This window comes from Wasmannia auropunctata, unplaced genomic scaffold, assembly GCF_000956235.1.
Source record: "Wasmannia auropunctata unplaced genomic scaffold, wasmannia.A_1.0 LD336090.1, whole genome shotgun sequence".
NCBI lineage: Eukaryota > Metazoa > Arthropoda > Insecta > Hymenoptera > Formicidae > Wasmannia > Wasmannia auropunctata.
The window spans coordinates 2,808,330-2,835,312 of record NW_012026800.1 but is presented as its reverse complement, the minus strand read 5'-3'; the positions used below and the strand labels follow the sequence as shown (position 1 = coordinate 2,835,312).

At 44.8% G+C, this 26,983-nt stretch overlaps 2 protein-coding genes across 4 annotated transcripts in view; one reads left to right on the top strand and one right to left on the bottom strand.

Moving 5' to 3' along the window:
- Positions 1-23,319, top strand: part of LOC105447914 (PH domain-containing protein DDB_G0287875-like) — a 69,378-nt gene extending 46,059 nt beyond the window's left edge. For all 3 annotated transcript variants that reach the window (XM_011686216.1, XM_011686215.1, XM_011686217.1), the window contains 3 exons: positions 18,927-18,987; positions 19,419-20,842; positions 21,117-23,319. In XM_011686216.1, the coding sequence (XP_011684518.1) occupies positions 18,927-18,987; positions 19,419-20,842; positions 21,117-21,554 (1,923 nt within the window). In that variant the 3' untranslated portion in view covers positions 21,555-23,319. The remainder of the gene's footprint in view (positions 1-18,926; positions 18,988-19,418; positions 20,843-21,116) is intronic.
- Positions 23,320-23,331: 12 nt separating this feature from the next.
- On the bottom strand, positions 23,332-26,597 carry LOC105447915 (glucosidase 2 subunit beta). The gene is made up of 2 exons (XM_011686218.1): positions 25,480-26,597; positions 23,332-25,398 (listed from the first exon to the last, which is right to left on the bottom strand). The coding sequence occupies exons 1-2, from the start codon at positions 26,399-26,401 to the stop codon at positions 24,737-24,739; spliced, it is 1,584 nt and encodes a 527-aa protein (XP_011684520.1). The 5' UTR covers positions 26,402-26,597; the 3' UTR covers positions 23,332-24,736.
- Between the last annotated feature and the right edge of the window lie 386 nt (positions 26,598-26,983).

Below are 26,983 nucleotides of genomic sequence, written 5' to 3'. Positions count from 1 at the left end.
TTTCAAGGGGAAGGCGGCATACGACATTTCGATAGCGAGCGTAGAAACAAGCAGAAGCGAGAGACGGCACGTAATAACGGGGGGCACGATACGAAGTTTACTGTTACTTGGCCCGTGGCCTGGCAGCGCGGCGCATGGATCAACACGCCGAGCGTTTCAATGCCCCTCGCTCGCCGGCGCTCGCTGGCTCGCTTGCTTTCATCGCGGCGCGACCGGGGCCGACAGGCGCAGATTGGGGCGATACAATAAATTATATCCTAGATGAAAAAATACCGCAGCGAGTACGTCATAAATCACGGATCTATCGAGCCATCGTTCATCAGTTCGAAGTCTATTCTGCCTCGGCGGATCATACACGAGTTTATCATCTCTATCGCGTATCGTTCTAATCTCCACGAAAATATTGTTACTATATTTACAGTAACAGATATTTATTAGGAAATTTAAATAGATGCAGAATAGATACTTGATTTTTATTTTCTTTCTTACATTTATCTAACGAATAGAACAACACAGTTATACATGTATAACTATATGTTGTTCTATTCGTTAGATAAATGTAAGACAGAAAATAAAAATCAAGTATCTATTCTGCACCTATTTTAAATAAATATCTATTATAAATATCTATTTAAATAAATATTAATCTTTTATATAATTGCAATTATATAAAAGATTAATATTTATTTAATACATGATTTTTGAAAGTCCGTTGCATCTCCTTCGTTTATATTGCATCGTGTTAAACAATAATTGCTATTATTTATCACGTCATTATTTACCGTTTATTTGCCACTGTCGGCAATTAGGCAGCGTCAATAAAAGAGGCAACATTTGAAACATACGTCGGTAAAACAACTCGGAACAACAATCGTAGATGGCGGCACCTTGTATGTTCAAACCGCCGCGAAATGCAACAGATGCAGCATCGTGCACAAGAGAGAGCGCTAGCCTCATCTTCCATCGCGATTTGCGGCTAATCGCCATTTTGACGCAATACAATTTTTTTATGACACCGTAAATTTTAAATCTTTTCTCAAAGTTTTCTCAAAATATTGTAGCAAAACTTTCCAAATCTTTAAGAAAGACCTCAAAATAAAATGTAACAACTATAAGTAGAGAACAGAACGATTATACGATTCATGGTAAGTGAATCTAATTAAAAGTTTATAAAAAAAACAAGATTTTAGGAACACTCTTGTTTGCTATTATTATTTTTACGATTGACAGAAATAGATTTCACTATTTTCCATCTGCACGTTTGTTTGCGTTCATGATAGTATAACGACTGCAAGTTGTTAGATCATCGATTATACAATTAATTTCCGCGATACACATACGCGTTTTTCTTTTCCTTTTTCTTTCTTTGTTAGACGCATCTTTTTAGGAAATAAATGTAGTCGTTTGAATAAACGGACTCTCCAGCGATTATATAAACCATATCGTAATGTTCGCGACGATGTTCCGAGCGCACTCGAGCGAGTAAACGCTTGTGCAAGTGGAAAACGGGCCGATCGGTCTTTTTTTTTGTATCCTGGTAGATCAATGATCGACCATTACGCGACGCCGCTCTAATATCGTCGTTTTTTTCTTTTCTCTCTCTTTTTGGCGAGCACTGTAACATAGATTTGTCTTTATCCGGCGCTCCAAGGAGACCTCGATCCGATATATGTTTTTGTGCGAGTTTGACATTTTTTTTTCACTGATTCGCGACTTCCGCGACATACGCTATTAAAATGTATCTTAACGAGATTTGTATTTTATTTTTGCGAACGAGAGCCTGACTCTCGTAACACCGCAATCTTTCGCAAACGTACGCGTCGTAAAGCGCGCGGTATAAAAAGTTACCGAGCGGCTTCTGCAGCGCATTTCATTACCAGTCGAATATCATTCATGCAAATTTTTTTATTTATTTATTTTTTTTCGAAACGCATCGCGGATTCCGGGAGACGTCGAGTGCGACGTCGAGTGCCGAAGTTCGTTGACTCGATGCGTGCGAGCTACCGATCCTTTTCCCCGAAGAGAGACTCGAAGATGAGGCTCGTGTAAACAGACAACCAGACGTGCATTTAGAAATTTTAACTCTTTCTTATTGTTGGATATAAAATGTGAGGTATACAAAAATTTGCAGACATTAATTCGTCTATATGAAACAACAAAGTTAAGAGAAGAGATTATAGGTATTACAGAGTAATACATATTACATTAATTAAAATTATATCATTTATAAACATTAATATTATATTATTATTCATATTTCCTTCTTGACGAGATAGCCTCAGATAATTTATTGGCGACACAAGAGCATAAATAAATAGGAACTTTTTTTCTCTGTCAAAGAGTGCCAGGATACACTCAGGCTAACGAAAACTTAACTTACAAGACGCGAGCGCTGTCGCGCGATTCTAAATCCTCGCGGTAAACGACCGCGCGGTGAAGGGTTCGTTAATCGAATGCGATGAATCATTTCACCCGAGAGATTTGCAGCCTACGAACGTGTCGTTTGACTCGTTTCGCGATTGGGGAAATGTCGCGCGTGTGTCGTCATTACACGACACGCCACCGACGGATTTTTCCTTCACCGACTGTTTCATTCATCTCGCGGGGAAACAGTTTTTGGATATACATATAATCGTGCAGGAGATTTATATAGGAGTCACGCGGCCTCCAATAATCACGTCGCTTTTACGGCTTGACATTTCGCTCGACGCGCGCGAATCCCCCAGACAGTCGGCGTAAGCCAGTTTGGTATTTGCCTGGCATTTGTTGCATCGCGCGCATTTGCCTTCGCGTCGTCGTCGTCGTCGTATTCTTGGCGATGTGCCGACAAGGCCGAGGAACCCTTACAAGTCCTTACAGAGGACTTAAGAGTCGCTTAAGGCAGTCGTTGCTTCTTATGAAATATTATTCTATCCGCGCGTCGTATTAAGATCGTCTGAAGTTTGAAGGAAAATCGAACGTCGTCGAAATTGCTGTCTTCATCCGGAATAATCTGTAATTTAATAAATCAGATCATCACGTGTAACTTATCTATTAGGGAGAACAATAATTGGCATGAATGAAAGACTTTGGATTATTAACGATTTATTGGCGATTTATCAGCCACTCCGACGCAAAGTAGCGGTAATACATTCGGATTAATTTGTCCGTCGAGGCAACTTTCCGCGCGCATTTAGCACACCTCATTACTATGCTTCGACATTACGAAATTTATTGCCGTTTAATTTCGCGCGCGCGACGCGCGAGAGATACGTTTATTTTCCCGCCGATATTAATTCCTCCGCCGTGCCTCGACTCCGCGAGCTCCGCGGTGGAGATCGGACTATATCGGGGAGATCGGACTCGTTCCAGTAAACTCGATCTTAAATCTCGCGTCCCCTCCGGGGGACGTTCGCTTATTCGTTCCACGAACGAAAAGAAAAAGAAACACAGGACATTATTGCTGCCGCGAAAGTGCGCACCGCGCTCGATGATCCGTGTTCTATCGCGATTGTAAATCATTGCCGCGCCGCGACAATTGCGATCACGGGCTTTACGAAAGGCTCTCTCGTTTAACGCCGCGGGAAAGGAGCAGGGGCGGCTGGGTAGGTGAATGGTCAGCGGCGAAAAGAAAATAGACCGTTTCGCAGAATAGATATCGACTTGCAACATTAATTGCAACGCGCGAGAGTCGCGCGTCGCCGTGCTAAGACCGCGATCGGCGTGGCGCTCCGTATCGGTTACCCGATTGCTAATATTAGCACGCCGGAGGGCTTTAAATTTCGTTCGTGCGTAACAGCGTGCCCGACTGGCGCGATACGAGCTTTTCTCTGATACGCGCCGCGCGACACGAAAGTCGAGCCGGTTCGCGAGAGCCGCTCGAAGGAGAAAAAAAAAAGAAAAGAAAAGAAGTATGTTAACAAATCGCGAACGTACGGAAGCCGCCAACGCCTTAATGACCGACCGATATAGCCGTGCAAGGAGGGACTCTAAGCGAGTCCCGTATATTGCGGTACATTATCCCCGTCGTGAAATTAAGTATTCGGGACAAAGTGCATAAATCTCTCGCAAGAGTAATATAACTCGAGCGCTTCCGAAGTCCCGCATTGTGTGCCGGTGGCAATTTTTCCGAACGAGAAATCGTTTTACTCTCTCCTCCCGTCCACCGCCGCGTCGCGTCGTGTCGGACGGCGTTAAGCCGAGAGATGACGAATGAAAGAGGCGATCGGGCAGAGAAGGAGCTTTCGTATTCTCTGAGCCAACAGCTGGCAAGCAGGGAGATGGGTAGCACCGTTAGCGCGCGGCTCGCGTCCGATTCCTCGTAGATCAGCCTTCTCGATCCGTACCTCGGCCTCTCCTTATTTCTTGTCAGGGACCATTAAATGCTCAGGGACGTATACGGGACTCGATGCCGCCGCGCCGCCTCCGCCGGGGAAACCGCAGTGGCACGTAAACCACTTCTGACCCGACCATCGATCTTCACTTTAACGATATAGATTGAATGCGAAGCCGATTTTTCTTTAATAGAAAATTTCCCTAAATCCATCGGACGTTTTGCAATTTTTTCAAATACATTTTTATAAAATTAAGACAATGTATAATATATAGAGAAATAATTTTTCAATTCGTTTACATTTACATTCTGAAAGTGAATAAGGATTTAATCGAACAATGAGAGAATGCTACTTATATAATTGTTCAGTCGAACAATTAATTCTAGAAAAGCTTATATAAAATGTATGTCATATTTTATATTGCATTGTAATATATTGTAATTATATTTTTTAATCGAGAAGGAAATGGAAGTTAAATTTTGGATTACAAAGCGGAAACGTAATTTCTATAGATTTCTCTTCCTTTATCGTGTATAATATTAAATATATGTTAATATATATTCATTATATATTTTAATTCATTAATCAAATATATGTATTTTAATTAATTAATTAAATTATCAACTTAACATGTATCAAAAAATAAAATTTGTATATCCATTTTTCGATGTGAAGGACTTTCGAATCGAATTCTGAAAATGCATGTATCGAACATTGAGGACTTTAAAAATGTCTTCGAAAAAGCGGTGAAAGTATTACAGCGTTAATTATCGCTCCTGCTGGAGCGAAAATTCAAAGCCGAAAACGCGTAGTGGCGCGTAGCGTGTCCGTACGTTCCTGAGGCCTCCACCACTTGGTCTGACCGGCACTTGCCACTTCTACTGCCGTCGAACTCCAGCGGGACGAGAAGCCTCGGGATCCCCGACACGGCTCAGCTCGGCGCGGGCTCAGTCAGTATCGCACCGCGGCGCGTTTTCCGCGCGCGTGACACGAGCGCGCCCGCGGACCCTCGGTAATCACGTTTCGCCGTTTATCCATCACCTTCTGCCGAGTGAAGGGCTTCTCGTTACGCAAATCGCCCCGATCGACTCGAAGGTCGACGCGAAGTGTCAGTCGTTCAGCCGGAACCGACGAGCGTACCACGCCGGAACGAGAAACGCCGTGTGCGCGCTCCGCTCTCTCGGTGTGTCGTATCTCTAATCGATAATCCTATCGTTAATCGCGTGCCGAGAGTGCCGGGAGAGAAAGAGAGCCGGAGATGTTGCTGCCAGAAGGGCGGATGTGCGCGCTTTCGTCGAGTCGTTGACGCCGATCAGTCGTTGAGAAGCGAAAAGTGTTTGCCGCAAAGGAATTTTTACGCAAATCTCATCACGCTCTTGGTATCTTATATAAAGTTAACTTGCAATTGTATGCACGTACTTGTTTCGTACTGTGTTCGAACACCCCACAGTATCGGTATCGGTTTTCCTATCGCCGAATTTTGCTGCCACCAACTGGAATCATGCCACACTCTATCTATCTTTTTATAAATCGATAAGATAAACGCAATGTGCATTTTTTTCAACGTTCGTCTGTCCATTGTTGAATTTTAAATTTTATATTTACTTCCGCATTTAAATCATCGAAATTAACTTTATACGAGTATTTGCTTAAATGCGTCAAAGCTCTCGCAATCAGTTACAGCGAATTATTATTCCGCTTATTATATTACAATTTATTAGTGTATTAATATGTTACAAATTAATGTAACATATTAATTTACAATAATAATAAAGTAATTGTTACATTATGTGAATAAATTGTATCATAATATGTAACAATTGATACAATTAACGAATTGTAGCACAGTGTGTAACAATTATTTTGTTATTTAATTGTAGATTAATATGCTACATTTAATTTGTTACCGCAATGTTACAATTTCATTAATCACCCCTTCGTGAGATTCGTTACACAAGCCGCAGCTGGAATAGGTACTACGAGGCCCACGCAACGATCGTCTTAATAACGACCGTCGGACGGACGGACGGACCGAACTCTCGTTGTCGTTACGAGCGAACGATGGAAATTAGCATGTACTCTCGTGCTTCCTCTTTTCTCGCATCGTTTGGCGAACGCACTCATCGGAACGGACTCGCGTTCTCTTTTCTTTTTCTCGTACGCGTACGACTTTTCTCTCGTATAGCGTGCGCGCCTGCTCGACGGGATCGATAGTATATCCGATCGTAGTTATTCTCGCGCTTCCCGCCAACCTCCGATATCGGGGTCCGTGTATGTACGCACAACGCGAAACGATATCTGGGATCTTATCGCGCCGTCTCTCGTCGATCGCGCGCAAACTCTCCTTATGCTCGCCTTGTGTCAAATTCAGTAGTCGTAAGTCGGTCGGCGCGGTCGATTCGTGTCGCTCGCCGCCGCGTCGTCGTCGTGGCAACTGTACCTATACGTCGCCGCACACATCTCGGTAACATCAACGCACGTTAAAGACTTACTTAATTACGCACGGTGGTAATTAAGTGTCTTTTTAATCATCTTCCTGATTCGCTCTGATTTGCAGTCGGTTTCAGCGCAAACGGGATGCAAGCGGATGGTACTTAACGAGATAAAGATTTACAAAAATCATATTTTATTAAATTCTTATCGAGGAAAATGGAAAATTAAATACTAAGTGAGCCTGAACAGTTTCAGGATCAATCTTATGTGATAAATTTTCGACGGGAAAACGGTTGAGGCAGGACGAGAAAATAGAATTCTCTAATCGCCGTGTTCCGGTATTTATACACTTTAATGTATAACATATATATATGAATATTTAAATATTTTTTTTACATTCTTGCTTTACGTATATGTAATAGATCGCTTCTCTAACTGTTGCAATTTTTGCAAGGATCTGCGAACTATATTTTTGCTGTTTTAACTCTTTTGCCACGCACGTTCCACTTGATTTTATTAATTTATTATTTATTGTAACGGGCTCTCGTTTTGTACGCTCCTTTTATCATTTCTTTACTTTGCATTTGGTACGATAACGTTATTAGCTTCGTTTCGGTCGAGCAATTCCGCAATTTTCTTACATCTTTCTGGGTCGAACCGCAGTATATCCATAAGTCGTCTCCCGTATTCGATAACACCCGCTTCTCTCCCTCTCGATGTGTTGTGCCGACTCAAATTGCAATACACGCGCGCGCTCGCCTATATGCAAATGCAAGACGCAACGCGTTTTCTCATCATCTTTCACCCGCCGCTCTATTCTGCGCAATCTCGCATTTGCGGAACGCCACATTTCCGAAGTTTCACACTCGGTATCTCTCTTTAACGAGGATATAACTTGGATTAGAAGAAACGCAGATTTGCGCTGAATCTCTCTCTTTCGTAATCCGTTGAATCATGCCAGATATATTATTTGTTCTCAATAGAATTCTCTGTGTGTGCATTTCAGAATTTATTCAAATAATATCTCAAAAAGTAATAATAATATATTTTTAGCGAATGTATTATTATTCAGTAAATATTCGCGGTGAATATATTAAATAAAAATAACTTATTTAGTGTCACAAATTTAATTTAACACAAAATCGATTTTTTTTTAAATTAAATCACAAGCACAGATTACTAGAATTAGAACTCCACTCGGCATTAAGTCAAGTAAACCCTTTAGCGTTTTTCAAGTAATCTGAAGCTATCAAGCTGCTGGATCTTTTGTTACCGTAATTAGTGCGACGTGACTAATTATTAAGTCATTTAGATCCCGTTTCGTTTTCTCATTCACGAATAATACGAGTTTAAGTCTATAATGCGATTAGATTAGACGAAATCCGCGAAACTTGGCTCGGAATTGAGTCGCGCCTTATTAAGAAAGGAGGTACGAGCCGCACCACACACACACACACACACACACACACGTCGATATCTTATCGCGTCACGAAGCCGCTCGCGAGTTTGCAATTAGAGGCAATGCGCTGGCGGAATTATTAAATCGAGCCGGGAGATTTGACCGCGCGCGCGCGGGCAGGAGCCCCGGTGAAAACCTCTTCGAAATTCACAACATTTACGATCGCGCTGTGCAACAACCTCTCCGCCACCGCCGCCGCCGCCGCTTTATCCGTCGTAAATGCAGCGCTGTTTAATTACCACATTGTTCATTCGTTGTATTAACCGCGGAGCGGCCCGAGAGTTTAAACGCCTCTCGTCCGTAATTTATATAACGAGCGGCGATCGCCAGTATCTCGCTCCAACGATCTACCGCGTTTTACTTTCTTTTATACATACGTGTATATATATATATATATATATATATATATATATATCGCCTCAATGGCAGGTGCATAACGCAACAATGCAACGTCTCCTCCGAATCCGAAACCCCCTGTAGCGTTTTCATCGCGAGCCGCCAATCATCCTCCCACTTTCTCCAAATCAGTCACCCGCGCCACTGGTCTATTTCGATACACGACATTGATCGCATGAAAAAAAAAGTTCGACGTTCTCGTAATAAAATTCTTGAAACGATTCGCTTCGTTCGTATCCTCCGGATATTTCTGGAGACACGCGCGACGTATCAGTCGCGATAAAAGAAACATGTCGACGCGCTAATCTTCGCGAATGGAGCGCATGTAAGGAAAACGTTAATGCATATACGAGCGTGCCGAGGTTCGCCTAAATCGAAATCCGAGATTGCGACTTTCTTTTTCTAAGCTTGCCGCGCGCGGGTAACACAATATCCCGGACAACTTTCCCACGACATATCGCCCCCTCGCGGGTCCACTGCGATGTCTCGGTTTCTTCTCTCCGCCGCGATTTAATTTCTCCAAATCACGGATGCGCGTCCCACCTTCGATTTCTCGTCGATGATGAAAAGTATCGGAAAGCCGAACCTCTCGAATTCACTTTCTATGTTTTCTCTCTCTCTTTCTTTATTTGTCTTCTCGTCCGACGTCCGTAATTGTGTCTCAAATTATAATCGACCTCGCAGAATGCCGCCGAACAAATCGGATCTTTTTTTTTCCTCCCTGTTTTTCTCCTCGCTATTGTCGCTATCTTGATCTCCGGTTAGGTATACGCGGCGAACACACGCCGCCTGGATCCGTCGCAGAAGTGCGGGAAATTCAGGCGTAATGTAAATCATTCTCAGCGGTGATGTTTCGCGTCGCTATCGCGGCCGCGCGATCTACGAGAGTCAGTCACTTTCTTCCTGCGGATGCGTCTCGCGTGAAATGGCCCGTTGTTTATGCGCCGGAAAGGCTAACAAACCGGCCGGTCAGCGTGTAAATTAGGAGCCCGTCGGCCGGTCACGTTAACTCTGAAACGCGAGATTTTACGGCGCGTCCGTTCAACAAATCTCATTCGCAATTCAATCTGCCGAGAAGTTTTTTTCCAAATTTAATGCAATTTGGAGCAATGCACCCGGCGGTATATTTCCAAATGACATTTTTTACGTAGCATTCCTCATTTCGTTAAAATATCATGTAGCGTTGTGTAGATTTAATTGTGTACGATACGTTTTTACAAGGTTCTTGAAAAAAGCAAGAAAGGAAATTCATATCTCCAAATGTCGCGTATTTGTTTATCTCCAATCGAACGCAACGCAATATTGATAATATATCAGGCAATTTGATTTATTGTTTTATTCCGCTTGGGTACTCCAGATTGCACTTAAATTTTTAAGATTTTATCGCCTAAGATTAAAAAAAAAGGTATATCTACACTGCAGAATAATCTTCAGTTTAGCTATATACATAGCTGTATTTTAGAAAGTAATATATGAACTACGTGTCTCGAGTATCAGAGTGTACTGTCGTGCAGAGATGACGTTTGAATTTGATATGATTCGGCGAACGTGATTTTATCCTGCGTCTGTACGGCACATCAAAGTTATGATACGGTTCATCAAAGGCGAGACCGACTTTGTGAATATAGCGATACATATACCTATGACTTTCTTTCAATATTTTTAAACTATTTAATGTGGCTTTAACTAGTTTTCAATATTTAAGTATCAAAAAATTATAAGTTTTAACTGAGCGTATTAATTTTTTATATCTCGATAGTAATTCACAAGAACGTGATAAAATTACTTTTGTAGAACGTGATAAAATTATTTTAATTAATTATTATCGATTTTTTGACATGAGATAAAAAGCTCATTAATTTAATTAAAGTGATTTGTATCGAAAAACGCTTTGATTTATTCGAGAAATGAATTAATAGGACACTTTTCTTGATTTAAAAAGGGTTTATTTCGTTTATTTTCAATGTTTAATCGACAAATCGAAGTAAAAGAGACGAAATAATACTTTTTTTTTCTGAAAAGCAGGTGGACGGTTAGGTTTATTAAATGTCACATTAATTCTGGTTGCGGCGCGGCGATGGCGAAATGCGCCGTGAGAACTAGGTGGACCTTAAACCCGTATACACTTCGCGTGTCACTTACGAGCGAGTTCTCTTTCTTTCGAGAAAACGGGTTCCCGGGACGTGCTAGTAGCGTGACCGCGGCCGCGGCGTGGAAAAAGGAAAAGAAAACGCGCTCCGTGTGGCGCAAGGATGTAATTCACCGTTTTGTTGTGCGCATAGAAGTTGCAATTATTACACTTCCGGGCGGCTTACATTAACAAAAACCCACGGGGGGGAGGAGGGGAGAGGAAGGGGAACAGGGGAGTCGCAACCTCAAAGCGGCGCGAGAATCTCGGTAATTTACGGGTGTATTTTATTAACTTCTTTTTGTATATAATGCTGTATAATTTACGGAGATTTGTGTAATTTACAGAGATTTATGTACGACTACCACTTTTATAACTTACACTGTTTGAACGCTGATTTATCATTCGCCGGCTGATGCTGAGTTAATAACTGCGATAATCGTGTATAAACAATTATTCGAGATAATAGAGGAGAAATTATGATGGCAACTATATTTGCAACTTTCATTCGCGCGCTTTATAAAGCGTGCAGAATTAACTTCGTATACGCGCGGAGAGCTTAGATTCCTCGCGGAGGTTGAATTAAAAATCCAGGTTTCTGTCCACAAGCTGCGCGTTCGTTTCGCGACCTCTCGAGCGCAATTGACCCGCATAGCATACTGTGCCCGCCTCTATTTTATTCCCCCCCCCCCCTCTCCCCGTCTCACCGATTCCAGCCGGCTTTTACAATGCCGCGGAAATGCGAGCGCGGCTTTCGCGCGTGGCGTGCCAGATTTCCAACATCCTCTCTTAATGTGACGCAAATCGCGCGCGCGTGTGCACGCATAGGCACGACGGACACGCATTTGGACCCGCGTCGCGTCGTTTGTTCCGCGGGCGAGATACTATCGCTATCGAGATAGGAGAGGAAGGAGAAGAGTGAAGAGGAGAGAATACGAAAGATCGAGCTGAAGAAATCGCTCCATGCTTGTCCTCGCGCCTCGCGATTCTTCGCCCCGTCCGCGTCGCGTCATCGCGCCGCCCGCGCCGATCGGCTCGCGCGCGGCGATTAATAACGGAGGCAGCAGGTGCCACGGCCGGTAGCGCGATTCCTCGCGTGTGCGTTTTATTTTACCCGTTTAAATAAATAAATATCCGAATGATATCTCCTCCGGCGCGACTTTCACGCGGTTGTTGTCGAAAGGGGGAATTCTGCAGAGGGAATTCACAATCGCGATGAGATCCTCGCCGCGATACCCTTCCCCCCGACTCGTGTGTGGCGCGTAATTATTTCTAACGATGCAAAACGACGAGAGAGAGAGAGAGAGAGAAACTTCTCTCTCAGACTCTCACAGGCGTTAATATATTTTATCACGTTTCCATGCAACTAATAAATTTTTGCGGAACGTTTAATAATGCATTTTATTTTCCGAGGCGCGGCCCCGCGTCCGTCAGCGTGTCCGAGCGCTCGCAATTGCAATTGCAACTCGCGCTGCTGCGTCTGCAAATTACTGACGCGATCGCACAGTGAAACCGAGTCAGACTCGGGGGGAGGGGGGGCAGGGGAGGGAGGGCCTCCTCTCGACGTGGAAGTAGAGGTCTCGAATCGAGTCGGCGAACGAGAGAAAAAGTTATGGAATCGTCGGAGCGTAAAACAGCCTCTCCTCGTCGTCGATCCTTTAATTGTCGAACCGCCTCGCGAACATAAAAGCCAACTTTTTCGCAGCTCTTTACCGCTCAATCGCGATCGCTTAAGAGAGTTTTCGAGGATTTCAGATTTTAAAAAGAAAAAAATAACCATTTTCTAAAACGTTGGTATTTGCGATGAAATATGTTTCTTTTTGTACTTCTCTTGATGGTCGCGGGACATCTCGAGCTTCTTCTCAGACAACACAAACAAAGTCTAAAATTGAGACATAAGACGTCTTTAAGACGGCTTTTAGCACTGTCTCTCGCAAAAGTGTCTTTAAGAAAGAAACATCTTAAAGGCATTTTTGCGAAAGACGTCTCATGTCCCGATTTTGGCCTTTGTGTTGTCTGAGTTCCTTGAAATATTTATTGTTTAAAAGCATGACATACATTTTAACAAAGCGAAGTCATTCGAGCGTCTCAGGTATATTTACGTGAAACGCGATCAAGGATGTACGATTATAAGGTCAATACTAACTTACAAATAGTTTGTGCCAGAAGCCAGTATAATCTTAAAGATCGAAACGCGGTTCCTTCTAACGCTTCCTAGCAACAAAACGAAACATTTCTATCCGGTGGGCAGGCTCAGGCAAAGTCGAAAACGATGCTCCCCGCGGGGGAACGCGGGTTCGCGCCTTAGTAGAATTAACAAATGCTATGGAATTACGCAATTTGCCGTAATTATCGATTGCGACACGTAAAAGGTTCTGCCTTGTTTAGCCCGTTTCCTTGGAGTTATCGACTCTACTTTCTCTCGACTGCGTAAAAAATTATTGTATTCCGCAATATCCGTTAGTTATGACACGTGCACAGGCGCGTTGCTTACGTGTATCTCCATGCCCGTTTGGAGCGTAAATGCTTACTATTGATGGATAGGTGCGCGACCAAGTTTACGGAATATCGCATACATAAGCGCGAATAGCCACGTACGCGTTCTATGGGATTCACATCGCGTGTGTACATATATTCATCGTGTATCTTATACGATTCGAGATGTCAGAGATTGCTCAATAAAACAATCATCTTACGCAGACAGTCAGACGTTAATAATAGAACAATCGATGAAATTTTTATATTTTGTTGGTAATACTTTTGAGATGTGACACGGTACATCCTAGCTTATCTCTTCGTACATCGAAATGTTACATTTCACGTGCAACACATTATTTTCGCGCGCCGTAAAGTGTTACACTTTATAATCTCATTTCTCATTATTAATGTAAAAATACAAGTAGACTGTAGTTATACTATGTATAATGAAACGGAACGATTGTGTGTCGGCGTTGAAATAATTTAATTTAATTCGTACGAGGATAACAAGCCGGATAGAAGCTGATTTTAATTAACGGGAGCACACGATCTCTCAAGAGCATCAGGGACACGACCTGTTCGGAGCGGAACCCGAGGAGTTCGCGTCGGTCGTCGCGAGGTCGAGGCGGTATTTTGATTTCCCATTGTGTCCACGTAGCGCGATGTTATAATATAACAAATGTGAGCGCAACACGCGGCGCGTTTAAGCGATTGCGAGAGAGAGAGGAATCACGATGGTGTTGTGCAAATAACGTGGGCGATTTACGTGGGCCGATCCCCCGATCCGAAACGGCGCGCCGTCTATCTCCTGGTACGAGGTCTCTCGACTGGCGCGAGGAATGAAGAAATCGAAATTCGAGTTTTTCTCACGGCGCTCGCTTTCGCTTGCAAAATCGAAAATGCCACGCGCGCGCGAGGGATTTGCCCTTAGACGAAGAAGAAGAAGAAGAAGTAAAAAAAGAAGAAAGAGCCGTGACGTATTTGAAGAAGCCGGAATCGATCGACTCCGCTTAATCGATTACGGGATTGGAAAGCGCGTCTCGAAGTTAATTAGCGGCGTTCTTTAGCGTTTCACGGAGTCGACAAGTTAACGCGAAGGATGATAAAAAAAAAGAGAGAAAGAGTTATTTATAAAATTTTCGAGATCAGCTCGCGACGCGAATAGTGAGCGATTCCGCGGAGATCGATGTACGATTTGGCTTACGCTCGCGAGGATAAGAAGACGACCGCGACGGGGAGAGAAAGAAACGGTGGCGCGCGCGAGAAAGAGAGAGACGATCGCGTGGGAAGGTGATCGGGATCGCAGTGAATCCTTATAGGTCGGGGAAACGAGGACGCTGATGTTGTGCCTCGTGTGCGGTTAGCTCTGCCCGTGTGAAGTTCTGTGAAAGGGTGCGCGCGCTAATTGCGAAAACCAGGTAGTCCGCGCGCGCGGCCGGCGCACGCCGGTTAGATATTCGTTAGCGCGGAGGTCTGATGTTAGTGCAGGCCAGCCTTAATTGTTCCCTCAATTAAGTCGGACGCTCGAATCTCGCTCAGCCGAGGAGGTTTACGCGCGCTCGGTAGAAAATCCCATTGACGCTCAAATGGAAAAGCTAATCGAGATAGCGAATAAATCTACGGCCGCGTAGATTTGCCGGCAATCAGGGAGCCCCGGCGCGGCGGCGGCGTGACGTTTGTGCATTCCTCCGAAGACACGCGTGGAAAATTGGATTCTTACGCGTCCGTGCGGAAAGTTAATCGAGATGACGAATGAAGTCGTATATTCGCCGCGCGCGAATTCGGCGCGAGTCCGTGGGAATTAGGAAGCGCTGCACGACGGAGAGGTGACCCCGTTGGATTCTTCTCGAGATGAAGCAGATGGAAAGTCCTGCGTCGTTGCTCGAATGTAGAATCAGTCGAATTAGACGTGATATGATCGCGTAGGGAAACTCCATCCAGCGAAATCTTAATCGAAAAACGAGAACTCGTGTTTTAAGAAGCGCGTCTAATACTCTTGCGATAATTAAGAAAACGTCATTCACCTTTAACACGCGTAAAGAATTCAATCGCGATTGGACAATTAATTGAGATGAAATTATAAGTTATAATGAAAGGTATATGAAATTAGTCGGCATAAATTTACGATAATCGAGAAAATGTCGTAACATACATCGTGAAAGATATAACTTTTAGACACGAATGGGTGACTAGCTGAATCAATCGCGATTCAATCCCGTGGAGAATTTTCATCGTACTCGATGAAAAAAATTAATTGTTATGAATTGAAAAGTTTGAAGTATGAGCTTGACATAAATAAATGCAGAAAGAAATCGTCGTGGCAAAATGAGAGAATTTTTAATTGACGCTCAAGTGTGGCCGGCGTAGATTTACGGGCGATAGGAAAACCGTCGCGACGTTTCCTGTTTTTTTTTCTTAACGAAAACGCGCGTGCTTCCGCAGCCGGAAGCTGCGTATGAATCACAGGACGGGCCTGTCAGGTGCGACCACGTGAAGAGGACCTGCACCGCGATCCGGTTACGCGCCTGCACGCCACCGCCGCCACCATGGTGGTGTCACATCGCGAGTCCAACATCTCATCCAACATACGGGCGATAATCGAGCAGCTGAACCTGAACCCGGTGGAGCGGCGACGGCTGATCGACAAGACCCGGCAGAGCGGGAATCCGCGATGCAAGAGCTTTCCGGACGGGATAGTGGTGGAGTCGCATCAGGCGCCGAAGATCACGATCGGCGTCTACGGTTGCAAGGACCGGAACGTTGAATACGAGATACCGACCCCGATCAGCAAGACCGCGATCGCGGTGCGGAAGCTCGAGATCGAGCGGTCGAGATCGAAGGCGGAGACGCGACAGAGACTACCTCCTGCGCAGAAGAAGGAGGCGCCGCAGATCGTGTGCCAGGTGAAGAGAGAAGCGCCCGCCGTGCCGGCGAAGAGGGAATCGCGGGCGGAACACGCGAACGAGGTAAAATTTGACGGTAATATCGCGATCGCGCGATAGGATTTGCTTACTGGGTGCTCGTTGCCTCGGCCTAAAGAGATACAATAGTTGCCATTTATTACTAATCGTAATTTATTCTAAATTTATAATATTCATGAAGGAGAGAGAGGCAGTAATCTATTCACTTATTTTTTATCTATGATACGCTACCTAAATCAATAATAGATCGGTAGATATGATAAACCTTCATCTATATCTATATCTAATAATATCCGTATCTGAAACATATTAATCAGAAGAACTTTATGTAATTAAAGTGTTACGTTAACCGGAGACACATTTCTATTAATATTATACCCTGTAAAATCTTAGTCATACGGAATTTTAAGCAAGTCGACGTTCTAATGTTAAAAAAAATACGTTCTGGATTTTGTATTTTTGAAATACCTCGATACTTGAAACGCAACGAAATCCCATTAATCAAATCCTCGCGCGAACGAAGCGAGAGCAAATTGAGCGATCGCACGAGAACGTGGATAATGCAGTATTTAATCCGAGCTGTGTGAAAACTCAAGGGCAAGTTTGAGTGCCAGCCGCTAGTGTCGATTGGATGCTTCGTCAAGGACACACCCTTTAACAAGGATACGTTCCTCAACAAGGATACGTTCCTCAACAAGGATACGTTCCTTAACAAGGATACATCTCTTAACAAGGATACATTCCTTAACAAGGATTCGTCCCTTAACAAGGATACGTCCCTTAACAAGGATACGTCTCTTAACAAGGATACGTTCCTTAACAAGGATATATCCCTCAACAAGGATACGTCCCTTAACAAGGATAGGTTCCTTAACAAGGATACGTTCCTTAATAAGGATACGTCCCTTAACAAGGATACGTTCCTTAACAAAGATGAGAGCCGAGCGAGATCGACGACGGCGCCGGTCCCACCGACGAAGATCCCATCGAAAGGTCAACGGGCGATCAAGGGGGAGCACATAGCTCGAATCGATGTCAGCACGATCGAGGTAATCGATCGTATGATAAATTTCTAGCATGAGAGTCCCGCGATAAGCGCGGATTACGTGCTGACGTATAATAATTATTACACGCGAACTAATAAACGGATAGTCATATGTAATCGGTCTGTATACGACTCTGTATAAGGACAAGGTCGCGGACGCGTCGGTGATGTCGATCAGACCATTGTACAAGATCGAGGATCGTCCGAGATCGAGGCAGCCAGATACGGCGACGACCGTCAGAATCCAGCGAGCTGCGAGGGAACAGTCTCGCGTCGAGGACGCGATCGAGGTAATCGATCGATTCGTACCGAGTACCTCCTTAAATCTTAGAAGGAAAATTATCTTATAAGAAAAATAATCGTTTTATGTTTATTTACTTTATTTGCCGGTTGATTTCGACGTAGATTTGCAGATTTTTGATTTTTTATGAAGAGAAACTTATGATATACGTGTTCCTCGAAATATTGTCAAGAAGATATTTATTAATTTAATAATTTAAGTAATTTTAACGACTTATTTTAACATTTTAAGTAATTTAATAATTTTAATAACTTAGTATTAACTAACAAATATTAAGAACGAATATCTATATACGTTATTAATTAATATGTGATTATCTATATACATTATTAATTAATATAATTAACATATGTATAATATTTTAAATAATAATTTTGATAAATTAGTGTGTACTAATTTATATTAAAATTATTTAAAATATTACAGCTGGTTGCGTGCTCTCTCTGATAAAGGATCGTGTCGCAAATACCGCGGGATGTTACATGGAGCTTCGTGTTCGGCGTACAAATGACTTTAACGGGCCGAGAGGATTGACCACGTTCGTTCGCTGCTCTTTCGTGCCTTATTATCGTCTCTCTCGTGTCTACACCCACGTGACGTACGATGAATCGCGTGAACCGCGCGATCGTCGGCGCAATTACGCGCCGACTAAAGAGACGAACGCGATCCAAGCTCAATCCGTATCGTCCTTTCTCCTCTCTCGAGCCCTCGTCGAGCTTCACCTCTCGTTCTCGCAACGTGCACGCGAGATGCGGCTCTCCTTTTCTCTCTCTCTCTCTCGGGAAATGACTTCGGCACCGAAAGCAGGCGACGACGCACCTGCGACCGGTTTCCGAAGCCGATCGCGGTTAAGTGGCCGCGCCGCGCCGCGCCGCTCGGCGACTCGGCTCGCACGGTGGTCAATACCGTTAGAGACCGACCATGCGACGTGCTCGCTCTGCCTCGTTCGCCTGTCGAGAATTATCGGCGCCGTTACCGGCGCCGAGAATCACGTTATGTCGCACGGAATCTCTCGTCGCGTTCAGGCAAATCAATTAGCAAATCGAAAACTATCGGGCTCGCAGGAAACTCTTTAGATCCACATCTGTTAGAGATCTACTTTTATGAAGCTTGCCAGGGAACGTTTTTTTTTAGCACACGCGCTTCTTCTACTTGTGCTTCTTCTAATTTTATTGATAACGAACGGGGAAGTATTATAATTTGTAAAGCGTGTTTTCTTGAAGCGGAAACTCCAGAAATATTGTTTACTATTAATTTTAATTAATGATATTAATTTAGATCACACAGGAATAGCAAACTTACGAGAATTTAAATTTTTTTTCTTGTTTTCTTTACAAACTTTCGACAATCAGAACGAAAAATCGTGGAATGAAATTCGTTGGCAATGCGTGATATAAGCTCAATCAGATTAAATAAATAATAAAAGCGATTTTTTTGTTTCTTTAAATACAGATTACGAGATCAACGAAAGACTCGCTTGATCGGATCGTTCCGGTGGTCAAGGAAGATTTACGTAAGTTTTACAGAATGTTACTCACAATTTCATTGCTTCACAACACGCCAAATTATTCAGATAGTCACGATTTATGATGTCTAGTTACATTCCAAGCTTATACATGAAAATATGAGAAAACGTTAGATTAAAAAGACGTAGAAAAGTAGTGAGAGAAAGCTAGCTGAAAAATATTTTACAATGATGTCGTTGAACTTGAACTTGTATAACGTTCAATGTCCGTTTTAAATAATACGAAATGATTTATAAAACAATTTAACCTTTATTGTACGTTCTTTATTTTGAATGCCTGAAAAATATATTTAATGTTAATTGTTATCACATTAATAATGTAGATTACATACATTTTATAAATCACATTACGTTCATATTATATTATCATACTTCGCGTGATAGTGATCTCAATAAATGCAATTTTCTTCACTTGACAGCGGAGCTAGAAAGCGCGAGTCTGAGCCACACTGCGGCGCATCACCGGATCTCCGTGCGTCCGAAGAACCGGCGTCCACCGCGTCGCACGACGGCACCGACATCGCCCAATGGTGCCGCACCCAGTTCGCCGTCGATACCACCGACCATCGCCGAGGACACTCTGGACAGTTTGGATTTGCAACAGGAGCAACAGCAACAGCAGCAGCAGCAGCCTCAATCAACCAGCAATGCGTCGTCACCGACGGAACCGCCCAGAGCCATTGGCGTGACCAGGAAGTCGTCGAGCCGACTGTCCCGCAACTCCGACATCTTCGAAGAGCGGGAGTCGAGACTACCGCGAAAACCGAGCGCCACGTCGCTGTCGCCGGATAGTCTGGACGCTACCACAGCGTCGCGAAACAGCGCCGAGATGACCGCTGCTACTGCCGAGGAACATCAGGCGGAAGTCCGATGGATGCCGGTCGCCAGGAGGCCGTCCAACCGTATATCCAAGGGCTCCGACGTGTTTGAGGAGCTGGAAGCGAAACTGCCGCGCAGGAGATCTTCGTCGAATCGATTGTCCAAGTCGCCCGACAGCCTGGACTCGTCGCCCGGCTGTTGGTTCTCCAAATCCACCGAGGAGGGCTTCGACAAGCTGATGGAGTACGAGGAGACCGCGAAACCGGTAGCTGCGGTCAGGCGACTGCTGAATCCGATCTCGAAGTCCACCGATCGCGTCTCCAAGTCGTCGGACAGCTTAGAAGCGATCGAGCCGTTGGCCAGCGACGATTCCATGGAGCGACGACGAAGTAGCTTCGACTTCCGAGCGCGCAGAGGTTCGAAGGCGATGTCCAAGTCGTCGGAGAGCTTCGACCTGCTCGAGCAGAGCGTCGGCGAGGAGATCGGCCAAGAGCTGCAGAAGAGAAGCAGCGTGTCCGACATCAATTTGTCGCGCGGAAGGAGGCTGTCGAAGAGCATCTCCAAGTCGTCCGAGAACTTCGACAGGATCGACGACATGAGCGACGTGAAGGACGACGTCGAGGCGGAAGTGATACTGGACGACGACGCGCCGAAGATGGGCGGCAGACGATCCAGCAAGAGAATGTCCTCGGAGAGCTCGGATAATTTGGACGTGGAGGACAGGCTGGAGAACAGGAGGGTCAGAAGGACGCCTAAAAGAATACCAAGCACCAGCATAGTGGACGTTGTAGTGTCTGCAGAGGATCACGAGGGAGAGAAGCGACCGACTCCTACCAGAAAGCCGTCGAGGCTCCAGAAATCCTCTGAAAGCTCGGAGCTCGGTAGCACCGATACCCTGGATTCGGAGAGGAGGAACAAGTCGTCGGAGAGCACCGAGACGCTGGATAGTCTCGAGAAAGATTTGGAGCAGGACAGGAAGGAAGAGGAGATCACAGACAGCGTGATAGATAGGCGTGAAAAAAATGTAAGATTTTACGGAAGACAGGAAGATAATATAAATAGAGCATTTTTCTGTTTTTTCTTTTTATCTAAAGAAATTACGCTAGTTAAATAAATAAAATTTGCTTGAAATTATTTTGAACTTATTTTTTTTATCAGACTTCAAATTGATAATAAAATTTGTCATAAATGTTATAAAGAATTATGTATAAAACTTTTCTAACTATATATTCTCGAAGTACATATTTTTGAAATAATTTTCACAATGATAGAGGAATTAATTTCTAACGATCTTTCAGGATTCTTGGTCCAGCCGAAACGTACCGATGACCGATTCCGATCAGACGTCGATGGGAGACGACACCGAGGACTCGAAGTCGCTCATTTCCGCCGACAATAAGTGCTACTGGCGCCAGTCTTCTGAGCCAGTGTCCAAGGAGAACTTGGGCACTGTCCAACAGTTGTTGGCCATCACGATAATGACCAGGGTTGCCGACAACGGGAACAATCAACGCGGCTCCGTTATCTATCCGAGGAAGAAGCCGATGAGCACGTCGCAGCCGTCGTCGCCGGTGGCCAAGCAGGAGGACACGAAGATGCTTTTCGACAATCTGCTAGTGAGCAATAAGAACGACGAGGATCTGCAGAACATGCTCAACGGGAACATATCGGAGGTGTCCACCGATACCAAGAGCTTCAAGGAGAAGCTGATCATGTTCGAGAAACTTGGAAAATGAACGCGCGCGCCGCGACAGAATGATATGGAATCGCGATTCTGTTTCGATTAGCGGATCGCTTCGTTAGCGATCGGTGCTTAATGCGGGAAGAGAAGACACGGGAAACGCGAGAAGAGATAAACGGTCTCGTTTAGCGCTTGATAAATACGCATGTTGTAGGACTAGTGTTCTCGCTTGGATCATAAACGAATTAAAAAAAAAAAACAAAAGAAATCGAGAATTATCGAGATCGCAGATAATTATTTTTCATAGAGGACTGACTCCTTTTGGTCGTCCACAGAACTGTGGATTCGATATAATGGAAAATCGATTCAACGAGTAATCGTACGAGTAAAAATAATGTGAATCAGAAAATATTATTTTAAATATACATATATATATATATATTTAGAGAAGAGATATGTAAAAATTTTTCAAGTACCAAAATGACTGAATTTGGTATTCAGATCATTTTTGAATAATTTGCAGGCATGTTTGCATATCGATTAATCAAAATGTAATCACAAATCTCTAACTTTGAAAATCGAAAAGAGCGAATGAGTTCACGTTGATAATAGCCTCGGCTGTGCTTCGTCGTCGGTGCGTTTATTGGGAAAAATCAGTCGGCGCGACGGAAGATTTTTCAACTCTCGCGTGTTCGTGTGTTCTTTTTTTTTTACACGACTGAAAACTCCGACACACACTTGAGATTATATACCTGATCGTGCACGATGCGCTCATCATCACGGAAACGCATTCGCGGATGCGCGTACATTCTCGTAGAGAGCTTTATATCACTCGCAGATAGTTGTACAGTAGTCGTAGCAAAGATGTGATCCTTTCGGCGTGATGCATTTATAAATACCGTGTATTATCCTGTATCGTGTAAATACGAAAGGAATATAGGAAAGTTATCACTTTAATGATTTTGAAGAAAAAAAAAAATATATATATATAAATATGTGTTTGTCACACACCATAGTATTAACATTGATAAATGTAGAAGAGACACACGAGGTGTAAGCAGTACGACGGTCTACGAAATGTTACGTGTGCAATTGTATATTTTCGACACGCTCTCGGAAAAACTCCGTTTATTCTATACAGAAAACGTATTAAATCTCCCACACGAGTTTCCCATAGGCTGCCTACATGTGAAATGTGTAATATCAGAATTACGCTAAAACGAGCCTACAATTCCTCGTCGATGTAATTACCAAATGAACGTATCACCAAGTGATACTTGTACCTTGTCTCGATTTAATTGAACGCCTATAGGAGACTGTTAAAAGGAAAAACGTGAAATAAAAAGGAAAATTGTCGATAGTCAGCGCGATCACAATTCCGTTTTTCTTGCTGACCCAGGAGGCGTGGAAAAAGGCTGTACAGAGCATATCGTCTTAATAATCGTCGAATTTCGCGAGGGAGAAATGATTTTTTGTAGCCTTTCAAGTGCCTTACCGCGAACCAATCGAGCAACTGACATACGATTATTAGAATATGCGGGAGATATCAAATCCTCCTCTCTCCCCCCCCCCCCTTAATTTAGTTATTCAGATGATGAACGTACGTTTCGGATCCCGAAAGATGCAGAGATCGTCTCTTATTGTGTTAGAATTAAAATAGAGAAAACTGGATTTAACCACCACGTCACTGTAATATTATGTAATAATATACAGAATAACAAGAGAAATTCTACACACACAGACATACATACACGCGCGCATTTACACTCGACAGATTTTTCTTTCCATTGATGTAAATAAAGCTGCCATCGCAAATCCGATAACAGAATCCCTTTCTTTCTCTCTCTCTTTTTATTACATCCCACAGTGTCGCGCCGTCCTCGTGGCGCAGTCCTTAAAAAATTACAAAATCACCCACACTTAACGTGTATAATGCGGAACATTAGGACATAGTCTATACACTCTATACGTACGTATGTGGCTAATCGAATCCCGGGAAAGGTGCGGACTCTTTTTTTTTTTCTCTTGTCGGTACGAGGTATGTACCAAGTGATACAAAGTACATCTCATTCAAATTTCTTTTTTTACGTCAGCCGTGATATTACATTTCGATTTTATTCTTAGATCACGTAAAAACGCTTCGTGTACAAAAAGAGGAATGTAACAGTGAGTTTTTTTTTTTTACACGTTGGCAATGAATTCGCGAGTAACAACGGTTTTTCTCTCTCTTTCTCTCTGCAGTTTCACGAAACGGAATAAGATTCAAGGTAATTACTTTATCACTAGCGAACTTCGTTCAATACTATGCGGAGACTCGTCGGATGCAAGGAAGAATTTATCGATTGCGATCGTAATCGTTGTAATTTGCATACATAGTGGTACGTTTCAGCGGAAACACTTGAATACTTTTATCATAGGGTGCGTTCCATTTCGTGCATGATGTATTTTTTAGTTTACCGAAGGATAAACAGTTTACATAAAGATAAAATGATACATCATGTGCATCATACATGAAACGGAACGCCTCTGCATTGTCAATCTTGTTTCAAAGTACCGAAGCTATTATCATTTAAACGGTATATATTCACGTATCGGATTAGAATGATTAGATTGATCGAGAAACTTTTTCGCGATTTTTATCAAAATACTGCGGACCAATAATATGCGCGAATTATAATAGTTGGTAAAATATATAGCACGATCAATGTATGCGTCAATGAGACATAACGATTTCGAAAGATCTACAATTTGTTGATACAAAAGCGATCGATTTCTTGGTCAAAATAACACACAATTAGGCTTCTTTTTGACAACGTTTTTTTATCCACGGTGATGACCTTATTTGATCTTTGAAAGTACAAAGTTTCGATACTAAAAGACCAAATTGATAACGACAATCGATAGCGTCTCGAAATCTCTGTGAAGCTTTATCGCTTGTGTACTAACGGATAATGGATTGCTAGCTAATTTTGGAAACAAGAAAAAAGGGTAGTACCGATTGTGAGTCCCAATCCGAGGACAGATATTCATTGAAATAAAGATTGCTACATAACTAATCGCGATTACGTTGCGAAATACTTGCGAGAGATGAATTTTATTATCTCGACGTTATTTCTTTTATCGATCCTTGCAACCCGATACTCGCGGTCCACCGTAAGAGCGTTAAGTGCTTGACATTCACATTGTATGTGCGACCCCCCAACCGCGCTTTCATTTTTACTACTAACAAATCCAGCTTTACAGTTCGTCGTGCCTGTCGGCGGTGTCCGCCGCGCTGGGGTTGCAGAGCGCCGGCGTGGCGAACTCCATGGCGTACTCGCAGCGACTCGGCTCCGTCACCGACGTGAGCTTGTTCTCCGTGCCGCACGACAGGATGACGATCGTCGAGCGGGTCGGGCCGTTCCAGCAAGCGAGGCCCCGGTCGTACTTCATCTTGGTATACTTGGCGCCGGCCGGTCCGACCCATTCGTTCCAGCTCCCCAGATTGACGCTGCTACCACCGGATTTGGGCCTCTGGGTCGCCGAGCCGTACAGGCACAGTTTGTAAATGTACTCCAGATCCGTGTACTCGAAGCACTGGTCGTCGAGCGACGCGAACACCTCCTCGGGCCCGTAATCGCGTTCCATCTTCTCCTCCAGCTGTCTGATCTCCGACTGCAGGTCGTTGACGGCCTTCTCCGCCTCCTGGAAACGCTCGCGAGTGCTGGTAGCCTCGTCGATGAGCGCCTGCGTCTCCTCGTCGTACTGAACCTCCGGTTCCGCTGGCTCCTTCTCGTGTTCCTCCTCGGGAACCTCTTCCTCCTCACCGTCGGGAATTTCTCCCTCCTTCTCGTGATCCAAGTCTTCGGTAGTCTGCTGCTCGTCGATCTCCTCCTTATCCGTCGCCGGTTTAAACATACCTGCAATTATGCAAATATTGACAGTTTATGGATAGTAAAAAAAAAAAAGAGAGATAAGCAAGCGCTTTGACGTTATCTTACCTTGCTCCAACATCAGGAAAGGCTTTATGTTTGCCCACGCGAAATCTACAAACTCATCCAGAGTGACTTCATTCTTGTTGCCGAGGAAATACCGCGCCTCCTCCTCCGACACAACGCCGTCCCTGTCCTTGTCAAACGTAGCCCTGGTTTGCAGCTCCGCCAGCGTTATCGTATCGCTGGAGTCCGAGTCGAGTACCTTGAAATAATCTTCCGCCTCGGAAACGTTCAATTCCTCCTCCTCCTCCTCCCCGACGGTCTCCTCGGTGGCCGGTTGCTCCGTCTCGGCGGGCTTGTACTTCTCCAACGCCACGCTCTCCAGCTCCTCCGCCTGCCTCTTCAGCATCTCCTTCTCCTTCTTGAGCAACTCCGCCTCCGTGTAGTCCGTTCGCAGCTTGGCCAGACGCGACTGGTGCTCCGTCCTGATGGTCTTACCCTTGGCCACCAGCTCCAGGCGCAGCTTGTTACCCTCCCGCGCCAACTGCTCCGCCTTCTGCTGCTCCAAACGTGCCTCCCGGCCCAGCTCGTTGCAGTTGTTGACGCACTCCACCTTGGTCGCGTACTCGTCGCTCGTGTCGCAGCAGTCGCACACGCCGTCGTTCACCCAGGACGACGGTACGTAGACGGGCCGGTGGCCGGTGTTCTCGCAGTAGAAGGAGCCGTTGGCGCACGCCGCCGTCCCGGGCTCGTCGCTGCCGTCCCCGCAGTCGCAGTAGTCGTCGTTCACCCGGGTGAACGGTATCAGCCGGCTGCCGTCCAGGCACTCGAAGTCGCGGTCCGGCCGGTACAGCGGGTTCTTCGCCACCGGTATACCGCGTATCTGCAGCACCCCCGAGCCGGCTACGTGGCCCGGCGTGTACGTGGCCAGGAGCAGGCACGCCGATGCCGCGAACGCCAGGAATCGCGACGCCCGGTGACCGTCCATCCTCTGGCTCGCAGTTCGGGATTAGTCTCTCTCTCTCTCTCGTCGGAGTCGTCGGGGTGTCACGTCGAGATCGTCGGATGCGCTCGCGGGGAGGGGACCGTACCTTTTTGAGGTTCGAGTACGAACACGACACGGCACTCGGCGCCACGCTTCTCCCCGACGGTTCGACCCGATAAACGCGGTTGGCGCTACCATCTGTCCGCCGCGGCGCTGATTGGAATTGTTCGTCACCACGTCCGCCACTGGTCCACACCTTCCGCACCTGAATCGCGACAGCGCTTCGTACAGCCGCGTCGGTGGGAGAGAGAGAGCGCGAGGTGTAGAAAAGGGAAGCCGCGTACGTAACGACACGAGATCGTTTCGCTCTGGCCGTAGCGTCGAAAAATCCGTGAAATGTTACCAGGGGGATATGCCTCGCGAGGAGCCGGTGCTCCGATTCGAATCCCGCGCCCCTTCGGGAGAACGCGAACTACGAAGTGAGCCGCGAATTCTATCAGGAGCCGATTTCACGATATTGAGAGAGCATGACTTGAAGCGGGCAATTGAACTCTCTTTGCCGGGCGCGAATTTTGAAGGACAATT